This window comes from Chroicocephalus ridibundus, chromosome 17 (assembly GCF_963924245.1).
Source record: "Chroicocephalus ridibundus chromosome 17, bChrRid1.1, whole genome shotgun sequence".
Lineage (NCBI taxonomy): Eukaryota > Metazoa > Chordata > Aves > Charadriiformes > Laridae > Chroicocephalus > Chroicocephalus ridibundus.
In genome coordinates, this window is record NC_086300.1 from 6,105,525 (window position 1) to 6,121,874 (window position 16,350).

At 52.3% G+C, this 16,350-nt stretch overlaps 1 protein-coding gene across 2 annotated transcripts in view; it reads left to right on the plus strand.

Annotated features, from left to right (window-relative positions):
- LOC134524341 (acid-sensing ion channel 2) overlaps positions 1–16,350 on the plus strand; it is a 532,610-nt gene that overhangs the window by 491,820 nt on the left and 24,440 nt on the right. For both annotated transcript variants that reach the window (XM_063354278.1, XM_063354277.1), the window contains exon 3: positions 15,382–15,509. In XM_063354278.1, the coding sequence (XP_063210348.1) occupies positions 15,382–15,509 (128 nt within the window). The remainder of the gene's footprint in view (positions 1–15,381; positions 15,510–16,350) is intronic.

The following is a 16,350-nucleotide window of genomic DNA, read 5'->3' on the forward strand; positions in this document are numbered from 1 at the left end:
CACTGGAACCTTTAGGGACAGGTTAGATGACGGTCCATCGGAGGAGGCTGGGACTGCCGTGATGCAGCCCTGGGGCAGGAGGTTGGGTTTGGTGGCCTCCCCAGGGCTCTTCCAGCCCTGGCTGTTGAGACAGGTCACTCAATGCCCGCGGGGACCCTGGCAGGATCTGCCCCCGCCTGCCCTGCAGGGTGATGTCAGGTGATGTTACTGGTGACCTGCGCTGCTGGCCTCTTCTGTTGGCATCTTCTGTTTCTTCAAGGCGTGTTTCTAATGCTTCGAAGGCTGCTTTCATTTTCTGGCGAGGTGAGACGTGCCGGGTCACAACTATTGCCAAGGATGGATGACTTTTCTTCTCAGTGACAGCAGAGTAAGATTGCAAAGCCATGTAGCGATAAAAACCAAGCTGGTTTAGAGCTGCGTGGTGCCCAGTCACCACCACTACCTGGGAAGAGACCCAAGCATTCTGGGGCTGTCTGGGGTTGGGTTTGACGTGCTGCCACCACCGATGTATAGACTTTGGTACCAAATACCCTGTGAAACTGGGGAGCTTTAGGAAGGAGGATTGCTCCTGTGTTTTGTTTATCGATTTGAATATTTTTGTTGTGCGTATTGCTTCCACTACTACTATTTAAGGAGAAGCTTATAAAGATTAAGAGAGGGAAATGCCATCTGCGGAGTTTGGCCAAGTGACAAACTGTACTAGACGGATGTCGTTACTCAAATATTTTGGAGAGCGAGAGCAGCGGAGAGGGGAAGTGATTGCCGTTGCCTTCTCTCAAATACCGACGTGCAGAAGGAAAAGTCCTTTTCCTTCCAGTGGAAGGTCAGTGTGAGGAAAGCAAAATAAGTGTCTTTGGAAATGAGGATGGGAAAGAGGTTTCTGCTATTAAACAGCGGGGCAGCTGGAGGCAGAAGTCCTTCTCTTTATGGGGAAGGGCCAAAGATAGCAAAGGATTCGTGCAGGAGCCTTAAGAAACAGGGCTCAGCCATCTCTGCTTTTCCTTGTGATCTGGTCACCTTCGGTCTAGGGCAAGAGACCATCAGCTCACAGGGACGTTGTTTTTGAAGGCTCCATTTCAGGCGAGAAACCCATTTCCCACCAGTCATGAGCACTATGGCACTGTGCACCCGATACTGGCATTTCAGCCATCCATCATCTTCCCCAAAGTAATTTATTTTGTGAGACTTCAGCCCCTGCCACAACGTATGAATCCATCCGGGCTGCTGGTCCCCATGGGGGAGCAGAAGGTCCCCCCCAGTTTGCTCCCCACGATCCAGGCTGCTTCACTGGTGGCCTCTCGCCATCACTTCACCACCCTCTTTTTCCAAGACGTCGGAGGTTTGACTCCCATCGAATTCCAGGCTAGGGCTGAAGCAGCTCTCTGGTGTAGCCACATCAAAAGGGATGTCAGAGCCAATTCTGGGGGGAAAAATAGCAAAAAATCCTGTTTATTTCAGTGATGTCCTGATTGAGATGCATTTCTCACGCTCTGAGCTCTTATCTGAGCGTGTTCCCAAGGGAAAAATTGACACATTTTAATGTTACACAGCAGTTTGTTATACTCCGTCCTGGGAGTCAGGAACGATTTATCTTCGCTGTCTCGTCGTAATGCCCTTCAGTGCAGATATTTATTTCTATAACGGTAGTAATGGCCTCGCGGGGTTGTTTGTATAATGTTGTATGGGCTTCCATAAATATTTCAATAATAAAAGCAATAATTAAGCATTATTGCTGCGATACAAGTTAGTATTGAACTCGTGAAAGCAGCAAACTCATAAAAGCAAGAACACTTGCGTCTCTGGCTCCTGGCTCCGTCCCACGCCGCTGCGGCCAAGGGCGCAGGGCTGGGCTTTGGACAGGAGTGGACCAAGGCTTTGGGGGTTGGATTTGGTCATTTTACTGCCCCGGGGTGGGATGTTGACGCTCGGGAGCCCAGGGTGTTGCTGTAGGGATGTTGAGCGGGTCCCATGGGCACGGGGCAAGAATTGAGGTTTCCAGAGGGAAGGTCTTACCTTGGGGTTGGAGTTGTGGTCCGTAAAACGTTACAAGGCAGATCTTTGGAGCCAGGTCCTTGGTCCCACTCTTATGGGGAGATGCAGGAGGCAGTATTTGCACCTTCTTAGCCCCAGTGGTTTGTTCCCCCACCCGGTTCCCCGACGGTTTGGCTTTCCGGATGCGAAAGCGGGTGCAGAGCAGGCACAGCCTGCTGTGGTGCCCACCATGGTTGCATGGTGCCTACCAAGGCGATGGAGAACCTCAGCCCTTCACCGCGAACCGTACAGCCTGGAAGTGAGCTGTGGGGCTGCCCCTAAGCCTTTGCAGCCGAAATCCCATTGAAAGAGCAAGGCTTCTCCTTGAAGGGCAAGAGGCCACAAGGTGGTATTTAAGCTAACCGTGCTAGCACTACGCTTTCTGCCGTGGCCCTGTATTGTTGTTGGCTCCAGACCTTTTGATTTCCAGGTGAAATTTATTCACCGTCATTTTATCGTAGTTTGGATTATTTTTTATTTTTTTTTTTTACAAATATTTTCCTGTCGGTGGAAACGCTCTGCTCCCTTCTGGTGTTTGCCTTTGATGTATTTATAGAGAGGATTTGTAGCCTTCGTCTCGCCAGACGATACACAACCCAAGCTGTGTTGGACTCCTCCCAAATGCCGGGTTCCCCGCTCCTCTTCCCATCCCAGCAGCTTTGTTGTGCTCCTTTCCCAGTCTCCATTGATCAGGCTCCAGTGACCAGAACCGATGATGGTGTTTCAGATGAGGTTCCACCACCAAGAGGTTCCACCACCAAGACTCTCTTGGAGTCCCCTTGCTCACACACATCATTTCTTTCTGTGTGTTGGCACTTGAGAAGGTGGATTTGGGTGATGAACGGGGTGACCAAGCTCTGAAAGCTGGAGTGGAGCCATCTCACCCTCCCTTGCCCATTAAAAAGAGGTTTCTCATCTAAATAAGTCAGACAGCCCTCAAAGGATGGGGTGGGTAATCACCTGTCGCTCTCCATGGGCTGTGGAGGAGCCCTAGTGACCAGCCGAGACTTGACGCTCAGCTCTTGAGATGGCCAAAACAAGAGGAGCCGCACGTCTCCCTCACTTTGTCTTGCTTGCAAAATCCACCTTATTTCCCCCAAATCCCAGCAGGGTCCAGCTATGCCTCGTGCTCCGTCCCGTTGCTGTGTTTCCCCTCCTGCCCTGTCTCTCGTGCTGCCATTTTCTCCCCGTGCCTTGCGAAAACTCAGAAGCAACCTCTGGTCTCAGCAACGCTGTTTGCTGCTTAAATCTCCAGGTTAGCGCTGATGGATTTTATTTTTTTTTTCTTATTTTTTTTTCACCCCCCCTCCGGCAAAATTCATTGCAGCCCCGCAGGCCGCGCGAGATGTCATTTTCATGGGTTATTTTTATCAGAGGAAAATATTAGGCTGCCTGCTGCCGTATGAGATCTGTCTGTGCCCCGCCGGCCTTACCGTGGGCAGCGCACCACAACACAATGCAAATATTTTTTATATATAGCATCCTCCATCTGCGGCGCTGGGGGACGGCGGGAGGAGAGAGGGCTGGGGGGGGGGGGGGGGGCGGGGAACACACTCCGGGGGTTTTGGGGGGACCAAGGGAGATGCCGCGTGAGGAAGCAGCGATGCTTTGGGCTGAAGATGGGACATACGTCGAGAAGGAAAATCCTTTCTTGGTGCAAGAAAAGGGTTTGGTTTTGGCGTGCGGACGATGGGAGTGGTGAAGGCACCCGGGACGGTCTGCGGGTGGGAGGCTGAGATTGGAGGAGCAGAAGGGACACCGGGGGAGCATCACCTCCCACGACCACCCGCTCTCCCCGCTTTGGGAACCCCAGTCCTGAAAAAATGGCTATAAAATAGGCCATTTTATCATAATATCATAAATAAGCTAACAAACAGGCAGTAGGAAATTCTCCTCTCCCCAGGCCCGCAGACTTTTTTTCTTCCATTAAGGTCTAAAATCCGGTTGGCTGCCAGGGGTAAAAATTCCTAGGTGCGAGGTGTTTTCTAAGCAAACATGTAGGAATTGAAACTTCTTGGGGAAATGTGTGGGAAAACCTAAATCTCCTTAAAATATCCTGCATCTCGGTCGTTGAAGCTTCTCTTTGGATGCGAGACCAAGGCCTACGCACTGGTATCGCTGAGTTTGATCAGGGTGTTGGGGTTTCTTTTCTAGTTTTTCCTTTTTTTTATCTCCACCTCTAGAAAGATCACCTGTTTCAGGTCTGTCTTGGTCCTTCCTGGACAACAGTTCGGAATCTCAAGTGCGCGAGCAGGAGGAGCATTTCTCTCCCGCGACGTAACTAAAATACTTGGATTTTCCCCCCCCACACACACTCTGCTAGAGTAGCTCTTTCCTGGTATTTTGCAATCACAAACGGCGTCTGAGGAGCATCCTTTTCCATTAAAATAAGTGTTTACTTAGTTGCCGAGTTCACCGAAGCGCTTTGAAATTACATCACTCAAAACACTGACATTTACAGGCGATGCAAATTAAATAGACGTATCCGCAGCTGTCGGTGCAATTCAGGCAGGGCACGGAGTCAAGGTTTCTCGAAATGGTGAAAATCTCTCTGCCCGCCGCCTGTCTTCAAACGTCCTTGTACCGCCGCTGATTTTATTTAATTGTAGGCTAACTCCAAAGCTTTCCCATCCGGCCCGGCTTGCGTTCAGAGAGAAATTGCTTTTCTCCAAAAGGGTACAAAAGCCAATGGGACCCGCTCCGGAGCTCCTGCCTGCGGGGACATCTGGGCTTCGGCCTCCGGCAACGTGGCCTGGAGAGGGACCAGGAGAAAATAAATAGTTGTAAGAGGTTATTACTCATTGGAGTGGCTGCAGAATGAGAAAAGCGTGCGGGCGATGGGGAGGCATGAGCTTGGCTCAAGAGGGAAGTCTTCTCCTTGCAGGATAAAGGCCCAGCAGGAGCAAATCCTGGTTATCCGCTGGTGGTGCTGGACCAGCGTGAGCTCTACCAGCATCCTTCAGGCTGGAAAATTCAAGCACAGATCCTGCAGAGGAGCTGGACCTGGCACAGCTCGGTCTGATGACCTGCATGGACCTTGCAGTCCCACGGGAGGCTCTCACCACAGGTCAGGGTGGTGGTGGTGACGGCATCACCGCTTGGGATGATGACCCACCATCTTGGGGTGGTGACCCACCATCCCGGGTGATGACCCACCCCAATCTTCTTCTTCTGTCTCACTTTGGGACTATCATGGCTTCTCATGGGACCCACATTCCCGGAGAGGTGTCGGGATGCAGAGGGGCTTCCTGGGGTCCAGTGATGCTCAGAGCTGGAAGATCTCCCTGGCATCTCTGGACTTGTAGTTTGAGAAACACACATCCTGCCGACTACGCTACCAAGTTCGTGGAGATGTCATCTCCCCTTTCGTCAATGCCAAAGGCTGGCTGGACCCAGGGCTCAGCCTCCCAGGCATCCTGGTCCCCTCCATCCATCCGTCCGCACGGAAAGGGGCAGCAGCAGAGCCAGGAGCCGGCCTCGGCCCTAGGGACTCTGCTCCATCGGGTTCCGCTACCAGCCAAAATTAGCAGCAGCTCTTTCACCATTTAATATTTCAAGATGTTCTGGGGGAAGCGGCTGGGCTCCTGGGGGCAGTGGGGGGGAGGGATGTGCGAGAACCACTTCTGCGCCTGTAAGACATGTCCTTTCTTCGTTTTATTGAATTTTTTTTGAATCATTTCTCTCCCCGCGTGGCAGCAGCTTGCTGAAGCGAATGTGGGCAGATGGGTCGCCTGGGGGGGGTGGGGGTGGGGGGGGCCCGGCACCCCCAGCTCTGGATTCAGGGGAATATTTCTCCCTTCCAGAGGGAATATCTCTCCCTTCCTTGCTCCGTATTTCTGGCAGCAGCTCCCAGGGAGGGGGGAGATAAGTGGCGTGGCTCTGACCAACCCCCTGATTTTTTGGCTCTCCTCCCTGATTTTTTGGTCGCCCACCTGCGATTCCCAAAGGATGCCGAGGTGGGAAGGGATTTTATTTTCCTTCCCCGCCAAGAAGCGATCGTATAAGCAGCGTAACCTGGCAGGAGCATCCCTCCCTGCCCTGGCATGACCCCGCCAGTAAAGCAGGTTACGAGACACTTTTCCCCCCCCCCCAACTTTAATGATTAAAGCTTAACTTAATAGGAGAGAAGGAAGGAACTGAAATATTCATTTGCTGGCTCCTCGCCATCCAGCAAAACCGCTTTAACAGCTCTGGGCTCGGCTAGCTGGAGACCTGCCGGTTTCTCCTGCCCCGTATATTATGTAAGAAGCATTTTAATAATATACGTTGAGACATATGGCCCCTCAGATTTAGTATGCAAATGCCAATATGCTTAACTAAAAATAGCGGATATGCTTAATGTAGTTTGTTATAACACCTTCTGTTACTTGGTGAGTAATGAGTCGCGGCTGCGCTTTGCCGGGAGCTCGGGATGGAGCGAGCAGGGAAAAACCTCCGCTCCCCGGCTTGGCTTTGGGAGTGAAGGAGCTCGATCATGCCCTGTCTCCTGCCTCTTCCAGCACCGTGACGGGATAATTAACTAGAAGACACCCCAATAAATGCTTAATGGGGGATTAAGTAATTAATTGCTGGTAGGAGAGTTTTGGGTCCCAGCTAGGTGTAGTTGTTGCCTTATATCCCGGAGCGTTAGCTTGTGTTTTGGGGTTTATATCCCATATATATTATCCCGGTGTACGCTGTAGGAATCGCACAGTTGTTAAATCCCAGCGGTGCCAGGGTGAGACATCCCCTTCTCTGCCTTCATCCCTCGGGGCTTTACGGCAGAGGCTCTGCTGCTGCTTTTCCAGCCTTTGGGCCATGGGAAGAGAGAGGAGGACACGAGGTCCATCTCCTTGCCCTTCCCAGATCTCCCTTTCAACTGCCCTCTTGCAGGCTCTGTAGGCAGAGGTTCTCTTCTCTTCTCTTCTCTTCTCTTCTCTCTCTTCTCTTCTCTTCTCTTCTCTTCTCTTCTCTTCTCTTCTCTTCTCTTCTCTTCTCTTCTCTTCTCTCTCTCTTCTCTTCTCTTCTCTTCTCTTCTCTTCTCTTCTCTTCTCTTCTCTTCTCTTCTCTTCTCTTTTCTCTTCCCTTCCCTTCCCTTCCCTTCCCTTCCCTTCCCTTCCCTTCCCTTCCCTTCCCTTCCCTTCCCTTCCCTTCCCTTCCCTTCCCTTCCCTTCCTTCCCTTCCCCTTCCCTTCCCTTCCCTTCCCTTCCCTTCCCTTCCCTTCCCTTCCCTTCCCTTCCCTTCCCTTCCCCCTTCCCTTCCCCCTTCCCTTCCCCCTTCCCTTCTTCTCTTCATTCAAATCCCTTCTTGCCGTTGTTTCTCACCAAAGCAAAGAGGAACAGCAAACCAGAGGTGTCGTTTCATGGTGACAGCTGGGTGACAGCAGTGCTCCCATCCCCTTCACGTCACGGTCAAGGCTGGAAGCAGCCCTCCATGCTCCCGTCACAGCCCAAGAGCCAAGAGATGAGGTTTTCTAAGTATTCTTTCATTAAAAATAAAAGAAAAAGGGGGAAAAAAAACCCCTCTGAAATAACTCTGACCGTATCCCAAGAAATTAAGAGGAAGAATTGATTTACCTCTGTAACTAACATCACTACCTCACTTGCCTTTAACACAAGCTGGTGGCCTTTCATGCTGGTAGCTCGTTCAGGTGCTTTTGATTTTGTGTTCCCAGAATGAATCTTTAACCTCGCACTTCGAAATACCTGATGACTTGCTATAGGGAAACTTGTCACACGGTGCTTCTCTGCCGCTCTTCGTCTGCTCTCCGTCACCATCGAAGCCTCCTGTAGCCTTGAGATCATCATTGACGTGCTGGAGCCACATCTACCTGGGTTGTCCAGCTCCTGGGTGATTGTTGTGGTGTCTCAGATCACTTCCCACCTCTGTGAGAGAGAAGGAGTTGGTCCACCAGGAAATGATCCTTTTTCTCCCCGTTTCATCCCAACACTGATTATTCCAAGGGACCAAGGGAACATGAAGTCCCTGTTGCAGGTTGTCAGCAGCGCTTTGAAGCAGCAAGGTTTGATTTCATCGCCAACGGGGAAGGGTTTCTAGAGAGAGAAGCTGGTTACCTTTACGGATTCCTCAGCTTTGAAAAGGAATGCCTGAATTTGCCGTTGGGGCTCGGTTGTGCTTATCGATCCTGTCGTAGCTCCTTACGGAGATTAAGGAGTTGCTTTGGCTCGGTGGAGGAAGTTGCAACACCTTGGCGTGACTCATCCTGCTGTAGACATCTCCCTGGGATAGGATGAATCACTCCTGCTCCTTCGGTGAAAGGAGGAGCCTGAAAATAGATTTCGGTGTCCAGAGCTGGGCACCGGGCTTGCCTGGAGCTTGTCTTGGTGCTGTCAGCAGCGAGTCCTCCAGCAGCAGCGGGGGCCCCGGGGGTGTCACTGCAGCATCCACGAGACCCAGCGCAGACCGTGGCAAGCAGAGCACGTTGGAGAGAAAAACCAGCATGCTTGGCGTGCTCCAAAGGGGAAGAGCCTTGGAGGTGATGTCCTGCCTTTTGGGCTCCCAGCCAAAGGGGACAAGGTTGAGGGACCTGTCCTTAGAATAGAGGCTGGGTGGTCTCCATCCAGGAGACTTTAGGGGCCGTAACCTGTAGATAATAAAACTTTCCGTCCTATCACCCCCACCCTAAATGCAACGTCCACCTCCTGGAAAGCAGTTCGTGAGCTTTTCCCCTCTTCCCGCAAGAGGGACTCTTCTCCAGCCGCTTTGGGGGACATTTTTGTCTTCTCCAGCATCAACGTATCCCCGTTCCCTTGGGCTGGCGCTGGCCCTACCACACACCCAGCAGCAGCCGGACCTCTCCGAAGCCTGGCCAGACGGACGAGACCACGACAGGCTCCCCACTCCCCCCCGGCCACCCTTGCATGGGGCTTCTCTGCATTTAATTTGTCCCTCTTAAAGGCAGGTGAGCAGCCAGGCTGGGCTCACGCGGGCTCCGCACAGCCCCGCTGGGACTCTCGCTCCTGCCGCATCCGAGCGGGACGCACAGTCTTTTCCCCAGCCGCTGCCAGCACCGGTGCTTTGACGTCTCATTTTCATCCGTGGGGAAATTCGTCATCCCTGATTGCTCCCAAAACAGCAGCCGAAGCACGGCCCGCAACAACGAAATACACGGGGCAAATTTGGAGCGAGGGGTTTTTTTTTTTAGTGGGGAAAGTTGCGTCGCCTCTGTCGCCTGTCAAACGGGCGCTCTCAAACCTCCCCGAACCCTGCCGTGAATACTTTTATTTCGCCTTCGCTTAATCCTGTTACCAAGCAACTTTAAGTGAAGCGAAACATGACGCTTCCATAGAGATGAGAGCGCGCGCAGGGGAGCGAAACTGGTTTCGCAGGCGTTAAACTGGTTTCTTTAGAATTCTGGGGTTTTTTCAGGGTAGGCTTGCCGGTCCTGCTTTCTTACAGTTATGTTTCCATGGCGATTTGGGGTGGTTTTTTTCATCTATGAATTTTTGCCTATGAAAAATGTGAAGGTTAGGCATTTGTTTAAGCTTTCTGCACAGATACAGCCTGGTTGAAGCGGCGATTGACTTCCCCGAGCCTGGGACCACAAGGCACATCCTCTGGGTTGCTGCGGGTCCTGGCTGCCCCACTGGTGTGATGAGCTTGCCGTGCTCAGGAGGTGCCGAGCTGCGGGTGCAGACCCCGGGGGTGATGTGAGGACACGCAGCCAGGTCCCACCTGCTGCTGAGCTAAATGGGAGGCGTGCAGCAGGGATGCAGGAGGGATTTTGGGGCTCACTGGGGTGGTGTGAATGGGGCCGTGGCCATGCTGTTTTGCACACCCAGAGCAACTCGGGGTGCTCGGCCCCGGTGCCGGATCTGCCAACCCACCCTGGGGGCCGACACGGGAGGTGGAGAAGCGTTTGCTCCGATGCGCGTCGTTTCCATGGCGATACTGAGCAAAGGATGCTGTAAAAACTAGAGATGAACTTCGACGTCTCACAGCGTCTTCTGGGCACGTCTGTGCTGCTGCGGCGACCCCCCTGCTTCTGGGGAGCCTTCCTCCCTGAGGAGGACAAGGAACCGTGGTCTCAACGTAACCTTCACGGCACGAATGTCTGTGCGTCCTTCCAGGTGTTGTGCTTGGTGCTGCCCGTAGCCCTGTCCCCATGAGATCCCTGTCCCCCATGTCTTTGGGCCCCGGTGATACGCCGCGCTGTGGAACTGCGCTTTGCAGAGCGTAGAAGACACGTGGGTGACCCTTCCAGCCCAATGAATTCAGTACCAAGAGCGCTCCCATTTTACAGATGGGCAAACTGAGGCAAAGGACGACGAGTGTCTGGGGAGAAACCAAACCTCCCAGCTCTATGCTCACTTCTGCAGAGCGCGGGAGAAGGCTTATTACCCAAAATAAACCTTCAGGTTTATTTCTAATACAGTCATAAAGTGAGCCAGCTGAGAAAATACCGTCTACTTTTCTCAGATGGGGCCGTGTGGGATCTGTTTTGGTTGCCTCTGAGCACAAGCGTCTCCCACGGAGCTGCCGGTGCCTCCGGCAGAGCTGGCAGGTGACGGCTCCAGCTAGGAACGACCCGTGACTCGGGCAGTGTCTTGAATTCCCAATAAATTAATGCTGAGCACAGCTTCAGATGTTAATTGCCAGGGAGAAGTGGATCAGGTTGGACATAATGAGGCAGGGGGAGAAGGGTAGCTCCGTGCCTTTGGCAGCATTTCTTGTTTTAATTGCAGCTTCTTGCATATTCACGGGGATGAACTTCGTAGCCCGCACCCCGGCGTACAGTCAGCCGGAGCTTTATTAAGCTTTTCGAGTGATGCTCTAAGCAGAAAGCCCCGACGAAGTCATGGCAAGCCAACGCCAGAAATAGAAAGCGGTGCAATCTGCAACAAATAATACGCTGCAGCCAGCTTGCAGCACATGCTGGATTAATCCCCAATTTAATTAACGCTACTCTAATCCTTCAGTGAAAAGAGCAGCTCAGGATTTGTTTGGAAACACTGTCCCGTGTACCGTCATGTACCTTCACGTGTTCAAAAAATGCAGCCGTCAAGGAGTTTTTGCTTTGTTCTCGACCTGGGATGCACTAAGAAACGTATTTACAGGCGCCGCCCTCTGGAAAGTGGGATTGGGGACGGAATGAAGGTCTGGGCTTGGGCAACATCGCGAAACTAGTTTAAAAACCAAAAGGTACGAACCAAACCCCCAGCCACTGGAATGTATTTCTTCAAGTTTTGCTGGGTTTTGAGCCAATTCAAAGGGGTTTCGGGGTTACTTTTTGCCCCGTTGATGGCTGATTACAAGACAAAGGCTTAACGGAACAGCGGTGACCACCTGGACCGGGGCTCAGCCCCGCGCTTCCAGGAGGTACCGCTAGAAGAAGCCATTCAAAAGGATGCTAAAACTGCAAAAACTGGCAAACCCATGGCCGGGCCGTGTCTCTGTGGATGTTCTCACCCCTGCTTGCACCTCACCAGGCTCAGGGTGACCGTCCCGGAGACCACAGGGCCTTTTGGGGTTTGTTCTGCTCAGGGACATTCATTTTAACAAGCGAAATGCACCCAAAACCGGGTGGTCTCGAGCTTCTGGGTCCTCCGAGACCTTTTCCTTACACTTGGAGGAAATGTTTAACCCACACTAATGTTTCTCGGCTCCAGCGCGGAGCTTGGAAACATTTAAGATGCAGTTAGTGAGGACCGGTCCGAGCATATTCCATCAAAGGGGTTTTGTAGCCGGGCTTTTAATTTTTCTCTCTTGGCGGAAAACAGCTATTTTGCGGGAAATGAATTTTGAGGAGAAGCGACTGTTTTTCAAGGCCAGTTTCGCGTTTATAGTTTTCGTCCTCGCAGGTGTTTCTTGCAGGAAAGACAATGAACGCCGCCTGGCTTTTGGCAGCTTTTTGGAGAAAAAAAAACCTCCACTGTTTATTTTGCTGCTCTTGTTATTATCGATGATGAAAATTAATTACTGGTGTGTCTGAAAACCAAAGTTTCTTCTGCGGCATAGAAGACGCCTTCCCCCTTCCCGCCCGTGATTACCGCTGGCTACATGCCAGGATTTTCTACTTCAAATTACAGACCCCGCTGCTTTTACGTCCCTTATGGATCCCTGCAGGCTGTATCGTGTTTGCCTGACACGGGTGGGCAGGGTTTTACCCGCAGACGGAGCCGGGCCCAGCGCCCGGTCATAGGAAATAAGGGGAATTAAGTCAGAGCTGAACAGACCCGGGGCAGGTGCAGAAACGGGCAGAATAATTTCAGATGGAACATGTTTCGACAAAACAGTTCCCGTTGCCCAACAAGTTACACTAAATAGAAGCTCTCTCCTCCAGCTTGTCAGGTAATTACTGAAGGAAGCATATGGTATCTCTTCTGAAGTGTTGGAAGGGGATCAACACCAGGGAAAGCGATGGAGCCGGGTGGGATTGGTAGGAGTGGGCGTCACGTGGGAATAAACAGGATCGGGATTGAAATTGGAGGAGTTGGTGGGTGTTCGGGAGAGGGTTTGAACCCGTTCGGGTGTGCGTTGGCCCATGGGGCACCCCTGTGTGCCGAATTGTCTGTGGAGCCCGGGGCTGCTGGGGTGCTGTTGAGCAGCGATGAGGTTGGATGGGGACAGCCTGCATTGCCGAAAGTTTTGGGGAAAGCTGGCTTGACCCTCAGCGCTGGGGTGTTTGGGAGAGTCAGTGCTGGGGAGGTGTTGGGAGGGAGGAGACCCTCAAGTGAGACCCCCCTGGGTGGACAGATGCAGGGCTTGAGCAGACAACGAGAGAGCTTGGACATGTCAACGCCCGTCTGACACCTCTTGGACCAAGGGGGCCCAAGTATGGCTGGGCAAGGCAGGTTTTTGTCACGGTGGGTCCCAGTAATAGGGTCGTGTTGCTCGCAATGTCCTCCATCGTGGGAAGGTGGTGGGGAGTGATTTGGGTCATGGTCATTGGGTCCGGAGCAGAAGCGGAGGCCGAGAGCAAGGATGGTCAATGCCATCGCGCCCTGGGGGCGTCCAGTGTAGGGAAAAGCCCAAATAAACTCATAGTCTCTGTGCCCGTATCCCACCAACGTGGGATTCAGAGGAGACGCGCTCAAGCTCCGCATCCGCCACGTGCCACCCCATGCAATAGCAGTGCTCCCTGCCCGAAATCTTGGCATTATTTACATACCAAAAGCACTTTTGTCGCAAGGAGGCAAAACTAAATAATTAGCTTGCGTGGAGCGTCGCCGAGACAACGCCCAGACAGGCAGATTAGCGCGGGCACCGGAGGCATCGGTCGATGGGAGGGTGTGTTCAAGAGTGAGCCTTGCAGACCAGTACACCTCTAACTGGTTAAAAGTCCCACTCCCAACTGGTTGGAGCTGAGCCCCGACCAAGCGCATGGAGAGAGCTCGCCACCATCCCAGAATTGCACAGAAGTAGGCGAGGCCTGGGGAGGTGAGTGCTTTAATAAATGCTGTTTCTCTCCAAATTGTTTTCCTGCGCCTTAGATGGAAAAGCTGGGCTTTAAAAGCCTGCTCCAGCTGTGTGGTCTGCAAAGCCTGCCGAGATCGAATGCTTGAGATGTGGAGATGCTGCTGGTAGACGCGTCACTGCGGGTGCAGCGCATGAATTTTTACCGAGCCACCACGTAAAGCAGCCTCGCTGACAGAGTGGGGCTTTGTAAATGTTGTTTGTTCCCAAAAGCTCAATGAAAACGTGTGGTTTGGTTTGTTGTTGGCGAGGAGGGATTGTTTGCTCAGTAGGGGGTGAAGGTGACGGCCGCGTGTCTGGCCAGAGGTCTCCGGAGATCTCTGTTCCAACCTTCTTGGACCAAATCTTGGTCAGTGTTGAGGTTCAGCGCCATGGCCGAGTGTTGAACCTCAGAGGACGGTTAGCTGTGAAGGACGTAGATCTGAGCACCGTGGATGCTCTCGTTTAGCCTGACAAATCCATGCAGATCCAAGGCTTCGTTTGTCTTGGGGGCTACCAGGTGAGCAGGGTCCAAGAAAGTCCTCTCGGGAGAAGGCGGCTGATCCCTTTGCTGCCCAAGTGAGTCGGCAGAGTTGCATCCTCCGAAGTGGTGGGTTCCTGACATCCGTAAACCTCATGTCCTCCACTATCACCTTGTTCCTCCCTAGTTCTTCTCCTCTGCCCGTATCACCCCGTGCTCTGGTGTCTCCTGCTGCAAATCTTTGCGCGGCCCTTGGTGTAACAGCTCTGCGGCCGTGATTCCTTGGTGCTGGGTTTCTACCAGGGCTTTGGATTGAATACAGCGCTGCTAAAAAGACGAAACGCAGAATAAAGCAGTAGGAAAATCAAGGCGTAGTAAGCAAAGAAAATAAAGGAGTGACTCGTCGTTCAGCAGAAGCTCTTTAGACGTACAGGTGGCATTGCGGGCCGCAGGCGTGGATTCATATTAGCGGGTAACTCAGTTTTTTGGCCAAATTATGCCTAGTTAAGAACTTCCTTTGCAAATGAGCCCCCCGCCCCGTAGTCCCATATGCTCCCTCTAGTTTGTTGGGATGTGAGACCGTGGCAGCAATGCTGAAGAGAGGGAGGTTACGCGCCCCAGCTGCGTGAAGATGCCTGTGTGATAGAGGAGACCAAAGTGCTCACGTATCGTACTCGGCTCTGATTTGCATCCCATTAATTCTTCTTTTAAGTCTTTTTTGGGTTGGTTTTAGCTTCTGGTGGAAGAGGGGGACTGACCTCGAGTTACTTGGTATTCAGCACAGATTTGGGATGTGGAAACCTCGCATCACCCGTAACTCGGTGTCTGCGCTCATGTGCTGCAAACGCCTTTGTCCAGCTTGGAGCCACTTCAGCTGCCAAAACCATGAGCTCCTTTGAATTTAAAACACTTTTTTCGTTATTTAATTGCTTACGTTGTCTCACAAGTGGCCTCGAGCTGTGTCACAGTTGGGGCAGTGGAGGCAGGGCGCACCCATGCTTTCGGCACCTTACGGACAGTAGAAACGTCTCTGTTTGGGGGAAAGAGGAGTTTGTTTGTTTTAGTAATACGGGAATGTATTTAAAATGCTGTAACTAAATAGCAGCTAGAAAGTAGGTGTCACCTCCTGTTTTCTGTAGCTTGGACGTACAGACCAAGCTGGTGAGGTCACGCAGCTCTGCGTTACAGGGAGGGTGTAAGGACCAGGGGCCTGGAGATGCTCTTGGACCCGATGGGGGGATTGGGGCTGAGTCCCGGGTGCGCTCTGCTCAACGGCAATCGCTGCTGCTGGGGTTCCTTCCTCGATGCCCACAAATCTCATCGTCCAGGTTGGAGCACTCCCAACTGTTTATCTCCTGCTTTTGAGCAGCACGGATTGACTGGAGATAATTTTCCACGGAGGGACAAACGTGCCCGTGCTGGTGGACACCATCCCACCCACCCCAGCCCACTAACCTCCCCCCTTCTTCTTCCAGAGGAGACGACGTTCGAGGCCGGAGTCAAAGTCCAGATCCACAGCCAGTCTGAGCCGCCTTTCGTCCAGGAGCTGGGCTTCGGGGTGGCCCCTGGATTCCAGACCTTTGTGGCCACCCAAGAGCAAAGGGTAAGTCCTAAATTTCATTTACACACCAGGAGTCCTCCAGTGGGTCCGTATGAAAGGTTACTTCTATGTACCCATGCCCCTTGAGAGTCATCTTCATCGTTAACAGCTAATTTTATGCTTTGCTTCAAATCGGTGGGGATGAGGGCAGCTTTTTCAGCGTTGCTTCTCGTGTGTTGCCCATAATCCTTGTAATTTTGGCCACAGAAGGGACTTCATCCCCGATAATTTCCCTGCCTTCCTCTTCCGTGGTTATGGTTCAGCTGTGGCCGTCGCTTAATGTGTTGGGTACCTTCCAACCCTCTGAGAAAGGATGCTTTTTGCCAAAAGGCTCTCAACGTTCCAAGGATATGAAAAGAGACGAGAGGAGAGTGTTTCATTACGTAGATCAGCGTGAATCCTGTCAGGTAACACAGCAATAGTCGCGTTATTTATTACAAACTGCGGTGGGATGCTCCTGGCTCAGGCTGCATCACCCTCCCCGAGTCCCAGCGGTGGCTCGTCGTCGCGGTGTGGATGGATGAGATGTGACGTTGCGTCATTAGACCCGAATCCTGATTAGGCATATGGAAAGGCAGCCAGAGGAATAATGTTTTCCCCCAGCTTGGCCTCAGTGCTTTCAGTCCTAGCCCTCCTGCCTCATTGCCTCTCTCATTTTCCTCCCTGCTCTTGCATCCACCCTCAAATGAGATATAAATCAAGTTGAGGAAAGCGAACACGAGCTGTTGGAGGCTTTGCTCTGATTAAACTCCTCCGTGGAAATCAGAGCCGCAGTCGTTACGCTTCGGCTCAGAGCAACGCGAGGAATTCACCACCAAATGTATCGTTAAGGCATCTCTCCGTG